We start from the raw sequence: 16,783 nt of genomic DNA, 5'->3' as shown, positions 1-16,783 counted from the left end.
TATTACCTCTAATTTGGTGTTGTCTTCACCTTTTAAGTAATTAAAGCCGTCATAGATTTATCTAGCTTCATGTCCTGCTAGGAGCAGTGCTATTTTCGTTTCTTCTGAGGCCATGCTCCATTCATTAGCTATGATATATATTTCGAACATTTGCTTAAAAATTTTCCAGCTATGACTTACTGGTTGTTTCCAGTTGCGGTGGAGTTCCAACGAGTTTCATTGACTCAGTGAAGTCTCCCCACGTCGAATGTCCGGTACGAGGTTTCCTGTCATTTTGATCTTTCTGTGTCTGCATCTTGTGTAATCTTCAGGTAAGCGTTCTGAAGTCTCCTGGTACCATGTGTTATTCCTTGTGTCTGAATAAAGCTCGTAGTCTTACAGTTGAAGTAGATACTTTGTTTGTATGAGTTCATTCTCTCTCCAGCATGTATACTATGTTACATCTGAGCTGCCTGTCTGTGTCCTGCTCACCAGCTGCCGTTCCTGTGAAGAGTCTCTGACTTCCTGTCTGTCTGTTCAGGTCCACTCTGCACACTTTCGGAAGACTTTTGTGGCCTCATCACCGATTGGATGGGGGGTGGGAGGGGGATGAAGGGCTGTAAAATTCAACGAGCCATTCAAAAGTCCATTCACTTTAGTGGGAGAGTAAAATCTCGCCTTTCGAGATTCACACTACTATTACTAAATGTGATGAATGTAAGAAATTGTCATATTTTATATTTCAGGGGCTGGACTGTCTGGTTGCCGACGCTGAAATCGCATTCATCGAACAGCCTGAGAATCCAAGTTCCCGACCAAATCGGGGGCGATGCTCTGCCCCCTCCAAAGCACGCTGTATCGACGACCTCCGGACATTGCCTGAGGTCCGCCCCTCCCGATGCTCCGCCTCCGACCGGCCGAGTTCCCGGCAGCGTGGGTCGCGTGTGGTGTCACCCATCAGGAAATCAACGTGGCGGCTGTGGACTCAGTCCAGCGTCGCCATAGTCAGGGGAGGGCCAATCCGTGGGCAGGGGGGCGGAGGACATTATTCGGAGCTGGGGACACTGTGATGGGGTGTGCAAGTCGGCCGAAGATGGGGGACTATTTTGCAGGCCTGGTCTGCGAGCAGCCGGCGACATGTAGCACAGCGCGGCCGGCGCTGTGCGCATGCGTGGCCACGGACCTGACAATTCTCCGGGCCGTATCGGCAGCTAGAGCCAGGTGCTTTTCGCTGCTGGCCCCAGGAAAACGGGGAATTGGTGGCCATTTTGTGCCAGTTTTCTGTCCCCATGTCGGCGTGGGGACATAGCCCCAGAATCGGAGAATCCAGCCCCATATTGTTTGCAGTAATCTTATTAAAACCTGGGCTAAGATGCATACAGACAGCATGATTGCTGGAGCTGTGATTGAGATTTTGTGAAAGTGAGGTAATCATTGATTAGCAGGTGAAGTGTTCTGTTAATAGATCATGAGAACTATTTAATTGTTTACTGATAGCTAGCTGTTGGAATATTGTTTACGTTTGTAGGAATTCTAGGGTGGAGATTATTTATGAGGGGCGTTTGGTCCTGGATAAACAAGTCAAGGGGCATCTTGTAAGAAGAGGCAAAAAAAGCCTTATGTTTTGGGCACAGACGATGTAGTTAATGAGAGGAGCCAGGTCGGTCTGAAAAGACACTTGTTCCTAGAACTCTGAGCTGGACAGAAGTGTTTCAGTTTGAACCTGAAAGGCTCCAAAGATTCTGCACAGAGAATAGCAAAGAAAAACCGGGTTGTTAACTTTATTTGTGAGTGACGTTTGAAATATATTGATTTGCTTAATTGGAATATAGTAACAGGTTTAGAAATCAGCAAAGGTTTTCTCTTTTGCTTAAGCACTGTTGTAACTGTTAACTGTAAAGCTATATCTTTGTTGTTAATGTGGTTAGTTCTGTGTTTAAATTAAAGTTTGTTTTAGCATAAACGATACCTATTGGTCAGTGTCATCACTCTTGTGATGTAGTAATGTTTCCTCACAGTTTTTCAAATAGCAAGTGGTTGGGTTCTTCTCCGGGATCCTAACACTAAGACAGCTGGAACCATCCGAGGTTCGTGATTTAAATCACATTTTCGAATGGTTGTCTGTGCAGGGCAATTGTGCAAAGAAAGTTTAAACTTCCCGGGCTATCCTTACCAGAATGGCAAAATCCTGGGCCCATGCTTCTATGTTCCGTCCTCTGTTTCTATGACAAGTTCAAAACGAGGGGTGGGAGGTTTAGGGGGGATTTGAGTGAAGATGTTTTTACCCAGAGGGTGGTGATGGTCTGGAATGCAGTAGCTGGGAGGGTGGGAAAGGCGGGTTGCCTCACATCCTTTGAAAAGTACCTGGATGAGCACTTGGCACGTCATAACATTCAAGGCTATGGGCCAAGTGCTGGCAAATGGGATTAGATGGGAAGGTCAGGGCCTTTCATGTGTCGGTGCAGACCCGATGGGCCGAAGGGCCTCTTCTGCACTGTAGTATTCTGTGATTCTGTGAACTCAGTAGCCTCGAGCTAAGATTGAAAAACAATCTCCAGCCTTTCCTCATAATCGCGGAGCAAGAGATCAACCTTATGACTTGACTCTACCCTATCTCCCGGACATAGCGGTCTTCCTTTGTACTCCCTGGCGTAGTTTATTTATTTCTTGTTTTGGAAGGGAAAAGACACTCATTAATGATACTTGAGGCTAGGTCAGTGAGCTAATTTAAGAAATAATGAGTTTATGCGAAGGGAACATATTAGGAAGGATGGAACTAAATGGGCCAATGTCATTTTCCAAACTAAACCAGCAGATCAAATAAAGTGAATGGTGGCTAAGCTGCAGAAAGCTTATTTTCAGTTAACCCTTCAAGTGCAGAAAGTGATGCAACAAAGTTCAGCGTTAGGTCACGTATACTGGGGCGGAAAGAAAGACAAACTGGCAATTTAGCCAATGAGATATAGTAGCTGCTGGGGAGCAGGTTTGATGGGCTGAATGGCCTACGTCTTCTCCTAGCTCTTTTATAAATACAGCAGGCAATCTGTGCACAGCAAGCTCCAAGCTCCCACAAGCAGCAATGTTAGCAGATAATCTGCTTCTGAGGGACACCAGGATTAAACCTCCACATTCCAATGCATACCAGCACTCACTTCCGAGGCTGCCACATGAATAATGGTCACTTCAATGAGATATTGGAGAGTTATGATGCCTGTTTAACTAAATCAGGGGGCAGATTCAGCTCAGTTGGCTAGACAGCTGGTTCATGATGCAGAGCGAGGTCAGCAGTGTGGGTTCAATTCGCACACCGGCTGATTCATGAAGGCCCTGCCTTCTCAACCTTGCTCCTCGCCTGAGGTGTGGGTGATCCTTAGGTTAAATCACCACCAGTCAGCCCTCCCCCTCAAAGGGGAAAGCAGCCTATGGTCATCTGGGACGATGGCAACATTACTCTTAACTACGGTGCCGTGTGATTTACTGCCCTCAGACGTGGAAGAGCTAGGGATGAAACCAAAAGTCTGAATGACGATTCTCCATGTAGAGTGTGTAAAATGTAGGTTTGAATGTGCAGGCACTTGGTTTGCTTACCATTTTTGCTTCACTAAGTACCAAACATAACTGGGCGGGTGTCTTGGAGACACATTCTGCCACGAGCAGTATAGTGTGGCTGGATCTCCGCCGATCAACCTAGTCAGACGGTCAGCTTGTTGCACGTTCCTGGGTTTGTGCCATAAATATGAAAAGGACAGGTCCCTGCTCCATTTCTGGTACTTCGCAGATGTCTACCCAGTTGTCCGTTCTGGAATGCCAGAGGAAAACCCTCACCAATTCATCACTGAATATTGGAGGAATCCCTTTGCCACTCCGTCAGGGGAGGTATGAATACCCCCTTTGCCACTCCATTAGGGGGGAATGAATACCCCCTTTGCCACTCCATGGGGGGGGGGGGGAATGAATACCCCCTTTGCCACTCCATTGGGGGTGGGGGGGGGGGGTATGAACACTGGAGGAAACCTTTACAGATCCATCAGGGGACCATGAATATTGAAGGATAGACTGTCAATTCATCAGGAGACCAGGGCAGTTTCAGTCAGAAACTATATGGACCCGTAACGGTACAGTGTAATGGTGGGGTTACCCCAAAGATACGCTGGGGAACCATCTCTGTATGTTCCGAGGTAAGGATCGCAAAGCCCAGGAAGTTAAATCTCCCCTTTCACAATTGCTCTGCACTGGGTTCCATCCGACAGTGTGATTTAATTCGCAATCTTCGGATGGTTCTGATTTCCTTACAGTAATAGTTATCCAGGAAAGGTTAGAAGAATGAATGCCTCTTCTAGTTTCAGGGTAACTATTGTAATGGCTGCCCCCACTCTCTCTCCCATCTCCCCTCCAGGGTCACTCCCCCTGCTTGCCTCAGCCTGAAATCCCTTTCCCCCACTGCTGACCTAACCTGATCCAACTCTGCTCCACCTTTTTCCCGCCAAAGCCCGGCCCAATCACCTCACCCCACTCCTCCACCCGCTCCCCAATCCAATTCTTCCCACTTCTCTTGTGCACTTACCTTCTCCTTTAAACTTACCTGGTTTATGGCAGCTAGTGTTGTTAAAAAAAAAAGGGTCGGGGCTTGCTGGAGTGATCTCACCTGGTCTGAGCCGGGCAGTTGGGTGAGATAGGAGTGGCTTCAATTTGAGGTAAGAAACTAGGAGAGAGGACTGCCGATCCGACTCAATTACCACGCCACAGGAAGTTATGGGCAAAAAGACATTTCTGGGGTGCAGCTTTCCTGTCAACAGCTGATGAGACTGCCCAAAATTGCTGCTGGGGATACTGGCGCCAATTGTCGACCCAGCAGCCTGCCACACCCCCCTAACGGTGAGGTGGGCTGTGAAGAAGGGGAAAGGGTTTGCATTCATATAGCGCCTGGCACAACCGCAGGATGTCCCAAAATGATGTACATCAGTGAAATACTTCTGAAATACTTTCACTGCTGTATCTTTGGAAACATGACAGGCAATTGGCGCACAGCAAGATCCCACAGACAGCACTGTAATAATGGTCAGAGAAACCTTTTGAAGTGACGCTGTTGGTCAGGACAATAGGAAGAGGCTCTGCAATGTTTGTCAAGTTTAGCACTCGAGCAATATTTAGGCGGCATTTATATTTTAAATGGTGGCCGTGCCACCATTCCAAACATAAATATATTTCAATACTGCAAAATATCGGGCAAACGGGGACAACCGGGACAGTCATGGTTGCGATGCGTAAATGAAATAATTCCATTAGCTATGTGTTACTTCAGTAAGCCTGATCATGTATGTACTGTACATCCTGTCATGAGTGATGGTGAGAAGCAGCCTACAGATGGTGGAGCAGCCCAGAAGCCAGCAATATTATTTTCTTTAACAATACAGCACAGGCCCTTAGGCCCTCGATGTTGTGCCGAACAATGATCACCCTACTCAAACCCACGAATCCACCCTATACCCGTAACCCAACAACCCCCCCCCCCCCTTATCTACTGGAGTTAAGCCAACTCCCCAGTTAAAATTCTGTGGAAGGTAGAATCTGTAATCTCTAATTCCAGTGATCTCTTCAGAACATGAGGGTATAGCTCTTTGACCTCTTGTTGTTTGAATCACATCCAGAAATGGAATACGATTCTTTACCACAAGCGGTTTTGTATCATTCGGGTCACACTTTTTCTCTTGTGAACGCGAGCCCACTGAGAGCGCATCTGGCCTCACTTTCTGCAGTTTAATTGCATCATCAACATGTTAACGCCCATTATTGACCAACAAGAAGCTGATCCCAAGAGCATGAACATAGGAACAGGAATAGGCAAGAGACAAAGTCATCCAGAAGCCCAGGCCAATGCCTTGGGGACATGAGATCAAATCAATTGATGAATCTGGAATTGAAAATCTGGTCTTAGTAATGGCGATCATGAAACTATCACTGATTGGCATGGAAACCTATCTGGTTCACTAATGCCCTTTCGGGAAGGAAATCTGCCATCCTTTACCTGGTTTGGCCGATATGTGGCTCCAGACCCACGGCGATTGTTGACTTCTTGAAGTGGCCTATTAAACCACTCAGTTCAAGAGCAATTAGGGATGGGCCACAAATGAAAATGAAAAACTAAAATTGCTTATTGTCACGAGTAAGCTTCAATGAAGTTACTGTGAAAAGCCCCTAGTCGCCACATTCCGGCGCCTGTCCGGGGAGGTGGGTACGGGAATGCCAGCAACTTCCACATGCCATGAATGAATAACGAAAAGAGAAATCCCTCGAACCTACTTGGCCATTCAATTAGATCGTGACTGACCTGCACCTCAACATTTATTCACCCTTGCTTCAATTCCCTTGATCTTTTAAAATCTCCAAACTGGGGTTATCAAAAGTCTTTAGCGATGGCCCCATCTTAAATTTATTTGTAAGTCCTATTCAGTTTTTGGTGGGAAGTGACACGTTAACGCTGTAATTTTCAAGAGCCCACGAACGTAACACTCTACATTATGAATCCTAAACAAACTGTGGCCTTTAACATTTCCCTTCTCTTAAATGTTAGGCCCCATTGGTTATTTGTACAATAAATTCTCACAAAATGTAATGGAACATTTGTTTAGCTCTAGAACGAAAGGAAGTTAATGCCCAGCTAATTATTTATAATGGGGATCTACTATGTACTGAAGACTATATAAGGGCTTGAAGAGCATGAGATTATTTCTAATGGTGAGCGAATGAGTAAGAAGGGAAAAACACCCAGGCTTTGCACTGGAAGCACAGCGAGGAGATTACAGCAAATGTATTCATCCAAAGGGTTATTCAACTATGAAATACATTATCACAAGTGAATACTGAAGCTGAGCCTATCATAGCAACATTAAAGAAGGCAATAAACACTCAAAGATGATAAATATTAAATGGAAAGTGCAGGGAAATGGGATCACAGTAAGTTGTTCTGTCAGGGCAGATATCAGCCCAGCACTGGGATAAAGGACCAATAGCATTCATCTATGCCAACATTTCTATGATTCTCTACCAGTTTTGCATTGACTGGATTATTTCATTAAATAGCCCACAGTCCCATCCAAATCCTCTCCTTCTCCACCTTTGATAACACCGCATGGTATTCTGTATTAATTTTGTGGAGCCTTTCTCCCAGTGATTTTGTCAAGCCCAGGGGCTAACAGTGTGTACGGTAATGATGTAGGGCAATTTTCAGCCTGACTTGCTTAAGGCTGGAACAGGAGCCTCATAAAATTACCACTCAAAGCTGACTTTTGTACTCTAGTTCAGGATTCACTGGCCCAACGTAAACATTATTAATCTCGGTTTCTGTGAATTTGCACTTCTCAGCAAAGAGTACGGGGGTGATTCTCCGAAATGGAGCCCGAGTGTTCGCACCATCGTGAACGCCGTCGTGAAGGGCCCAGGTATGACCTATTCTGTCTCCCACAGGGGGCCAACACGGCGCTGGAGCGGTTCACACAACTCCAGCCTCGCTTCCCAATGCCAAATGGGCACCGCGCCAACCTGCGCATGCGCGAGAGACTTCTTCCATGCGCCGGCCCCGACTCAACATGTCGTCGGTGTTCAGGCACCGGCCGCGCAGGAAAGTAGGCCCGGGGTGGGGGGGAGAGGCCGCCGATCGCGGGCCAGACCCCATCGGAGGCCCCCCCGGGGACGGAGCCCCCCCCCCACACGACGCCGGCGGGACTCTGTCGTATCCGCGCGGCCACTTGGCCCATCCGGGCCGGAGAATCGGTGGCCCCGCCGATTCCAGTGGCCCGCAGCCGGCGCCGTGCCAACAGCGCACTTCGGAGAATTGCGGGCCGGCGTCAGGGCGCCGTGGCGGTTGTGGTGATTCTCCAGCCCGGCGCGGTGCTCGGAGAATCGACCCCTACATGTTTAAGGTGTAGCCGTGTCTAAGTGGGAGCACTCTTGCCTCGAGCCAAAATGGTTGGATGTTCAAGAGCCAGACCGGAGATTTGACGAGGAAATCCAGGGTGACGCTCAGTGCAATGCTAAAGGAGTGTTGCATTGTCAGAGGTGTCTTCCTTAGGGTAATACAGGTTTGGGATTTCTGGCTCCGTAGTGGGGGGACCTACCATGGGGTATGCAGTGGTGGGTCAGACAAAAGTCCGCTGACTTTCAGTGGGACCAGATGATCCTAGTGATAGACAAGGCTGGAACATCCAGGCTCCTGTCTGCTTCCTCCATGATGTAAAAGATCCCATGGCACTATTTCAAAGGGAGTTCTTCAATGATCATGGCCAATGTTTATTCCTCAGCCAACATCCCAAAAAAACAGATTATCTGATGATCAACTCATTAATGTTTGTGGGAGTTTTCGATGTACAGATTGTCTGCTGCATTTCCTACATTACAACAGCGATCACAATTCAAAGCACTTCATTGTTCATGAAGTGCTTTGTGACATCCTGAGATTGTGAAAAGTGCTGCATACGTGCAAGTCTATCTGATAACGTGTCAGTTATCTTTGCAATTACATTTGGTTTGTGCATCATGGGTCATAAATGTTGGACTATAGCAGCACACAGAGTTGGTTTGACGCCTGTCATGTTAACAGTGATTCTAAAAAGGGCCGGATAGTCACAAAACGTGTTTGGCAAACCTTTTCTCGCTTTAGAAGTGCCGAGCTTCATTGTTTCACACAAGAGTGATGAGCCTTGACATTACCAACGAAACAAAAACACCAACCATTTGTCGTGAAGTCACCATTCCCTTTGAACATTAATGGTGGAGTTTTGCTTCAGGCCTTGGGTGTAAATCTTGTCTCGGTGCAAGGCATGAATGAAAGTTAACAGTCAGATTTTTGCATGTCCTTAATCCAACTAACCCAATTTTTTTTTGCCCATAAATTCGGCTGGCTGGAAACGATTGCTGTTATGGACACCTTATAGATGAGGGCTGGAATTTTACACCCCTCTTACCGACGGGATTTTCCCATCCCACCAGAGTCAATGGAAACTTCAACAGTTCACCACATTTTCCGCCCCGCCACCGCCACGATTGGAGCATAAAATTCCACACAAAGGACTTTCACAACCACGTGACACATGGGGCTCAGTTTTCACTTTTACCGTCACTCACTTTTCACCCCTGCCGATTCTCGTTTCCATGGTGTCAATGGGTGGCCAATGTCATATTAGGCCACAACATAGGAGCAGAAGTAGGCTATTTGGCCCATTGAGTCTGCTCCGCTATTCAGTGAGGTCATGATGGATATGATGTGATAATCCTTAACTTCACTTTCTCGCCTTATCCCCATAACCCTTGATTCTCTTATTGATTAAAAACTTGTCCATCTCAGCTTTAAACATATCTAACAAGCTAGCCTGTGTAGCCCTGTGTGGTAAAGAATCCCACAGATTCACTACCTTCTGAGAGACAAAATTCCTCCTCATCTCTTTCTTAAATGGGCAACCCCATACTCAGAGATTATGCCTTTCGTCCCAGATTCTTCCACAAGAGGAAACAGCCTCTCACCATCTACCCTGTCAAGCCCCCGAGAATCCTCCATGACTCATTCTCCTGAACTCCAAAGAGGACAGGCCTGATCTACTCAACCTCTCCTCATTAGAAAATCCCTCCATACCCGGGATCAATGCAGCAACCCTTCCCTGGATTGCCTCTAATGCCAGTATGGCCGGGATTCTCTGATCCCGCGGCCAAGTTCTGACGCCGGCGTCAAAAGCAGCGTGAACCACTCTGGTGTCAATGGGCCTCCAGGCCCAGGCATTCACCCCTTCCTAGGGAGCTAGTATGGCGCCAGAGTTCTACTATGGCGCTAGAAAACTGGCGCTCCACGGGCGGCGCGGGTCAGCACATGCGCGTGTGTTCCTGTCTCCGCGCCGGCCCCCGGGCAATATAGCGGAGCCCGACAGGGGCCCAGCGCGGAGGAACATAGGCCCCTCATAGAATTAGCCTGCCCGCCGATCGGTAGGCCCCGAACGCAGGCCAGGCCACCTTGGAGGCACCCCCCCCCCCCACACCAGGCGGCCCCCGCAGCCAGAACTCCAAGGTCCTGCCGGGTGGGACCATACGTAATCAACGACGACGGGACTCGGCTGACCTTGGCGGGCACTCGGCCAGAGAATCGCCAGTGCGGCCGCTTACAACAGCGCCGTAGAATTAAAGGCCCAGCATCGGAGTGGCGTGGCGCGTTTCTCGCATATCCCCCCCCCCCCCCCCCCCCCCCCACGGCCATCCTCTGACCTGGCGCGGGATCAGAGAATCCCGGGCCATATCTTTCCTTAGATAGGGGGATGAAAACTGTTTTTTTTTGTTTATTGACACGTGTACCGAGGTACAGTGAAAAGTATTTTTCTGCAAGCAACTCAACAGATCATTAAGTACATGAAAATAAAATAAAAAGAAAACAGGGCAACATAAGGTACACAATGTAAATACCTAGACACTGACATTGGGTGAAGCATACAGGGATGTAGTATTAATCAGGTCAGCCCATAAGAGGAGTCTGGTGGCAGTGGGGAAGAAGCTGTTTTTGAGTCTGTTCGTGCGTGTTCTCAGACTTCTGTATCTCCTGCCCGATGGAAGAAGTTGGAAGAGTGAGGAAGCCGGGTCGGAGGGGCCTTTGATTATGCTGCCCGCTTTCCACCGGCAGCGGGAGGTGTAGATGGTGTCAGGTGTTGTCTAACTAGTGCCTTGTGTTGTTTTAGCAAATCTTTCCCTCTTTTTATACTCCATGCCCTTTTAAATAAAGGGCAACATTTCATTTGCCTCCCTATTACCTGCCGAACCCGCATGCTAGATTTTTGTTATTTATGCAGGAGGGTTGCCAAATCCCTCTGCCTCAATAACGTCTTTCTCCATTTAAATAATATTTAACTCCTTCAATCTTCCTACCAAAGTGCATAACTTCACATTTTCCTACATTATATTCTATAGAACATAGAACAAACAGTGCAGAAGGAGGCCATTCGGCCCATCGACTCTGCCGACACACTTAAGCCCTCACTTCCACCCTATCCCCGCAACCCAATAACCCCTCCTAAACTTTTTTGGTCACGAAGGGCAATTTATCATGGCCAATCCATCTAACCTGCACGTCTTTGGACTGTGGGAGGAAACCGGAGCACCCGGAAGAAACCCATGCAGACACGGGGAGAACTTGCAGACTCCGCACATACAGTGATCCAGCGGGGAAGCGAACCTAGGACCCTGTCGCTGTGAAGCCACAGTGCTATCCACTTGTGCTACCGTGCTGCCCGAACATACAGCTTTTGCCTACTCACCTAACCTGTCTATATCCCTCTATAGACTCTTGGGCCGAGATTCTCCCCCGGCGTGATTCTCCGTTGTGATGGCGCCCGGGGTTTTCCCGGCGGCGTGGGGCTGCCCCACAATGGGAAACCCCATTGACCGGCTGGCGTAACGGAGAATCCCGCCGGCTGGTCGGGGGCAGAAATGTGGCGCGGCGGGGCGGAGAATCCCGCCCTTTGTGCCCTTTGTTCATCAATTGTTTTCCCACCTATTTTTGTCTCATCTACAAATTTGGCAATAGTGCACTCACTTCCCTTATTCAAGTCATCCATTTATATTAAATAATTGGGGCCTCAGCACAGATCCCTGTAGCAGTCCACTAGCTACAGATTGTCTAACTGAAAATGATTCACTTACCCCAACTCTCTGTCTTCTATTAGTTAACCAATCCTCTATCCATGCTAATATACTACCCCCATCACCATGGACCATTATCTTGCAGTCCATCACACGAACCTGCCTCCCATCCATTGACTCTATCTACACCTCCCACTGCCTTGGGAAAGCGGACAGCATAGTCAAAGACCCCACCCACCCAGCTTACTCATTCTTCCAACTTTTTCCGTTGGGCAGGAGATACAAAAGTCTGAGAACACGCACAAAGAGAATCAAAAACAGCTTCTTCTGCGCTGTTACCAGACTCCTAAATGACCCTCTTAAGGACTGACCTGATTAATACTACACCTCTGTATGCTTCACCCAATGTCTGTGTCTATGTATTTACATTGTGTACCTTGTGTTGGCCTATTATGTATTTTCTTTTCCTTTCATGTACTAAATGATCTGTTTGAGCTGCTCTGAGAGAAATACTTTTCACTGCACCTTGGTACAGGTGACAATAAACCAATCCAATCCAATCTGATTCAGCAGCCTTTCGTGGGGTACTTGACTGAATGCTGCTGATGCACGATGGCAAAGTGAAGTCTCACTCCTTCCACCTTGCACAAGCCTCTTGTTCTGGTTACTGGATTGCCAGTGAGAAATACGCACGGCCCTTCACACAAACGTGAACTTTGGTTGGCTAGTTAGGTTAAAATAACATGCACATCTCAATAATTACTGAACCCTTTACTGAGCTGTGTTAAAGTGAAATGTCCTCAGATGATGACAATAGTAACTCCCCCATTCTGTACTAATCTGTAAAATGTGTCAAGAGAAAGAGACACATAATAATAACACTTTAAGGCTTTGGTTAAAAATGACTGCATAACAATGGAATTACAATCGTGACGGCACAGCCCAGCAAAGCCAAATGTGTCAAAGGAATAAACATTTCTGTAGTCAGGGAAAGGGATGAAAAAGCTGGAAATTAATCTGGCTGTCATTCTACAAGTGTGACGTTCAAGGGGGAGACAATACAGCGCCAGAGACTTTAAACGAAGCAGGATGACCTTCTTACCCGACGATCGACCAACGAGAACCTCGCCTGGAATCCTCAGTCTGTTTGCAAACTAAGGCTGTCGAATGGGCAAGGCAAGCACATGTTGCATTTCGATCACTGGAAGGATGACTGCCGATCTTCGCTTTATATTCAGCCTGACATCCACGGGGAGGTGCGGACACTGTCAGGCACACGTGGGGATGATCCGCCCCCATTTCTCATCTGCAAGAGGCGATTGATTCTGCCACTGAGAAGCACCCAACCAGTCACAGCCCAATTTGCTGAGAGTTGTTTATTGCTGACTGTTGTGCTTCAGTGGCTGTGCAGCTATCGTCTCGAGTGACCTGGGCTATGAATCTTGTTTCCAGTTTGTTTGCAATCATCTTTTGCGTCATTAATTAAGTTCTGAGAGTAACGGAAATGATCACAAAGTAGGGTCTCATGCACTCCAGAAGTATCCTGCCTTAACCCTGTAGTCACCAAATCTGTTTTTGCAGCAGTTTATGCATATGTTTTTCTTTATAACTTTGTACATGCTTTAGACTTAAGTGCTCCCATTGATTTGCTTATAATGTCTTTTCCTTTATTATTTCGTTTGTTTCTATAATTTTTTTCAGTCGTTCATGGGGTGCGAGCAATGCTGGCTACCCATCCCTGATCGCTCTTGAGAAGGTGGTGGTGTGGTGGTGAGCTGCTAACTGAAATGACTGCCGTCCATGCAACGTGCCTTTACCGTCCACTTGTACACTTTTAATATGGTCAGATGCAGGTTAAAAAGAGGTGGCCTGAAAAGATTATGAAAGGGTTTGAGTTTGGATTGGCATAAAGAAGATATTTCCAATTGTGGAAAATTGCCCCTTGGTGTCCAAAGATTTGCGGGTTTAACTGGGGTTGCGGGTTTACATGGCTAGGGCGAGGGAGTGGGCCTAGTTAGGGTGCTCTTTCGCAGGGTCGGTGCAGACTCGTCGGGCCGAATAGCCTCCTTCTGCACTGCGGGGCTTCTATGGATTCCATGGTAACGGGGGTGGGACGGGAAAAGCTCAAAACCTGGGTTCAAAATAAATGCTTGTCAGGAACGCTCAAACTAAAATAGACTCAATCAAAAAGTGATTCCCTGTTCCCTCCACTTGCTGTCACAGCCACAATCACTAGACATAACAAAGGAGGTTTTCCAGTCCCGCCGATCCTGAGATGGAAAATCCCACTCAAGGGCGACAATCCGTCAAGTTTGCCATCCCGCCGCCACAATTTCCAAGGTGGGCGGGGCCGTAAAATTTACCTCAACATTCTACTCCAGCCAGATGGTCCATTATGTCACGCTTTACACGTGGGGTGGTGTAGAGTCCGACAAAGTGACCATCTGGGAATGCATCTCTCTTTTTTTAAATTCAGGTTTTTATCACCACCTGCTCCCTGAGCCCTCTTTTGATTTTCACCCCACGGTCCCTGTCCACTCTTCGAGTTACCTCTCTGTAAATTGCCCTGAAATGTCTCGCTTCAGCAATTTATGCAGGTGCTACTTTGAAAAAAAATCTTTTGCTGCCAAGATACATCTGTGCTATTGCTACTGGAAACTCTCCTGGGGATATCTGACCAATCGATACAGAAAACTGTATTTTAACGTTAGCCATATTTTTTCCAATTATCACTCAAGATCTGTAGTGTTCTCTTTGTGTGCATTGCACCATGATGTCCAACCTGCATCTCCCCAGAGTAACAGAGGAAGGCCAGAAGTAGACACTATGCATCAATTTAAGGGCTAGTAAGTCTTTTTCTGAAACAGGACCAAGCTGGATCTTGGCAGCCTACAGATAGTTGGACAATTGTAAGTCACAAATTATGTAGCAATCTCTGTCTTTTTACTGAAGGAAACAGAGCTGGGAGGTTGTTACTTTGACTAAGTCACATCCTACCAGCAACTTTGTTCCTGGCATAAGCTAGTTTATTGGGGCTCACCATTATTATTGGGTAAATCACATTGCAGCTTATGACAAGAGATACCCCATGAATTGCAAATTGTCACAAATTGCTGGGTGATTTGCACAGTTCCTCTGTGAGCCGCACTTGCTTTCGTTCTCCCTGTCATTTTTAAGAACTTGCTGAATTTGTACATTAACCTCAAATTAGACTCACTGCAGAAAGTTAGAGCTGATACTTAACAGCATAAGCATCCTTTTATGTCAATCAAACTCTCTTTGCCCAGACAGGGAACTGTTGAAACAGTTGAGTCTCATTCCTACAGGCAATAAATTCTTCTTGGAGATTTAAAAAAGTAAATTTTTTCTCATTACCTCTTGATGTCTCTTCACCTCTTTCACGTGATCCAATCTTTCTTTTCCTCTTATTATTTCCCTTTACAGCTAATTTGACGAAGATGACCTAATTGCCTTCTCTGTTGTCAAAGAGTCATCATAACACAGGAGGCCATTCAGCCCATCGAGTCCGTACAAGCTCTTCATCGAGCAATCCAATAAGTCCCATTCTCTCGCACTAGTCCCGTAACCTGCAAGTCCCCCCCCCCCACCCCCTCACCGCAAGTGCCCACCCAGTCTCCTTTTGAAATCATTGATCATCTTTGCTTCTGCGGATTCTTCATTTCCATCACCCTTAACAGCAGCCAGATTATAACTGTTGAACAAGATTGAACTTTGAGCAGTAACTTTGGACGCGATTTAACGGAAACATTTCTAAGTGCAATTCTGGGTGCAATTGGCAGGATGTTTCCCGACGGGGTGTTGGCGTGATCGTAGCCCGTATTTAACGGCACTTAGTGCCGGAAATGAGCCCCTTTGAACTTCTCGCCAATACTGACTGTCGCGCCGTCTGATTGGTTAGATCCGCGCCTCAGTATCTCGCCGCTAACAAGGGGGGAACTGCTTTTAAAGGGTCCCTCACCACTCATTCCCAATCAACATATAAGGATGGCAGTGTACAGACCTGCTCCTCTCCTTGGCGATGCCAACCTTGCCAGGCTTCTCGACGCTGTGGATGCGAGACGGAATGCCTAATTCCCTCGAGAGTCATCAATACCCCTTGAGAAAGGTGGCACAGTGGGTTAGCACTGCTGCCTCACGGCGCCGATCCCAGGTTCGACCCCGGCTCTGGTCATTGTCCATGTGGAGTTTGCACATTCTCCCCGTGTTTGTGTGGGTTTCACTCCCATAACCCAAAGATGTGCAGGGTAGGTGGATTGGCCACACTAAATTGCCCCTTAATTGGAAAAAAAAATGAATTGGGTACTCTAAATTTAAAAAGAAAAATCAATACCCCTTGGGAGGCAGCGGCAGCGGCTATCAGTGCGGGCAGCAGGACCAGAAGGACCAGCGTCTAATGTAGGAAGAAGACCAATGACCTAAACTGAATTGCAAGGATAAGCTACCACCTCTCTCCAGGCATCAGTCCCGCCTGTCACCCCTTAAACTCCCAACCTCTCCGACATGACACCTCGTACCCTCCCCACATCCGATCTTCCTGCTTGTTCCTCAGCACCCCCGGCGCCCACCAGCTCAACCCTTTCATGTCTAGTTGCGGTGCCCACACATGTCACCTGCCATAGACCCCCTTGATCCAACAAGCGCACTGCTCGCAAAGCTCTCTCTTTGTCCTCACAAGAGAAGATAGCCCATATTAAGCGGGAAAGGAGCAAGGCAGGGACAGAGTACAGAGATCAGGGCTCTCACCTCCTGTGAGTAACGGCCGCTGGGAATCGCGGGGTTGCAGCCCAAGGTTGGCATGGCCCGCAGAGGTGAAGATCCACTGACCCTTCACCTATCTCGTGAATTGTTCATGTCAGACAACATGATCCTTTCCTCTCACTGACCACATCTGAATTCCCTCACAGGATCTCCATCTGATGGGGCTGTGTCATTCGGCATCATATCCCCCCCCAACACCAGCCAAGAGACCACCATCGAGGGGTCACAGCTATCACCGCCACGTTGCATCAGCGCAGAGACACACACCTCGGTGGGCGACATTAGTGGACAGACTTTTGGGGCACAATCTGCTGGGAACCACCCAGTTGCTGATGCATTTCGGGTGGGGGCAGGAACATCCAAGGGAGTGACCAGTCGGGGGTCTGCTGGATCCCAGGGTTCTGCTGAGTCCCAG

General features: G+C 47.7%; 2 protein-coding genes across 2 annotated transcripts in view; both read right to left on the bottom strand.

The window, feature by feature from the left end:
• agtr1a (angiotensin II receptor, type 1a) overlaps positions 1 to 12,781 on the bottom strand; it is a 33,226-nt gene extending 20,445 nt beyond the window's left edge. The window contains exon 1 of the mRNA XM_038816627.1: positions 12,692 to 12,781. The gene's annotated coding sequence lies outside the window, so the exon portion shown is untranslated. The remainder of the gene's footprint in view (positions 1 to 12,691) is intronic.
• LOC119976260 (carboxypeptidase B-like) overlaps positions 1 to 12,903 on the bottom strand; it is a 61,416-nt gene extending 48,513 nt beyond the window's left edge. Inside the window, exon 1 of the mRNA XM_038816625.1 lies at positions 12,692 to 12,903. Within this exon, the coding sequence (XP_038672553.1) occupies positions 12,692 to 12,888 (197 nt within the window). The 5' untranslated portion in view covers positions 12,889 to 12,903. The remainder of the gene's footprint in view (positions 1 to 12,691) is intronic.
• Positions 12,904 to 16,783: the final 3,880 nt, after the last annotated feature.

The sequence above is a fragment of the Scyliorhinus canicula genome, chromosome 13, assembly GCF_902713615.1.
Source record: "Scyliorhinus canicula chromosome 13, sScyCan1.1, whole genome shotgun sequence".
Classification (NCBI taxonomy): Eukaryota; Metazoa; Chordata; class Chondrichthyes; order Carcharhiniformes; family Scyliorhinidae; genus Scyliorhinus; species Scyliorhinus canicula.
The sequence above is the reverse complement of the archived record's forward strand: the minus strand, read 5'-3'. Positions and strand labels throughout refer to the sequence as shown.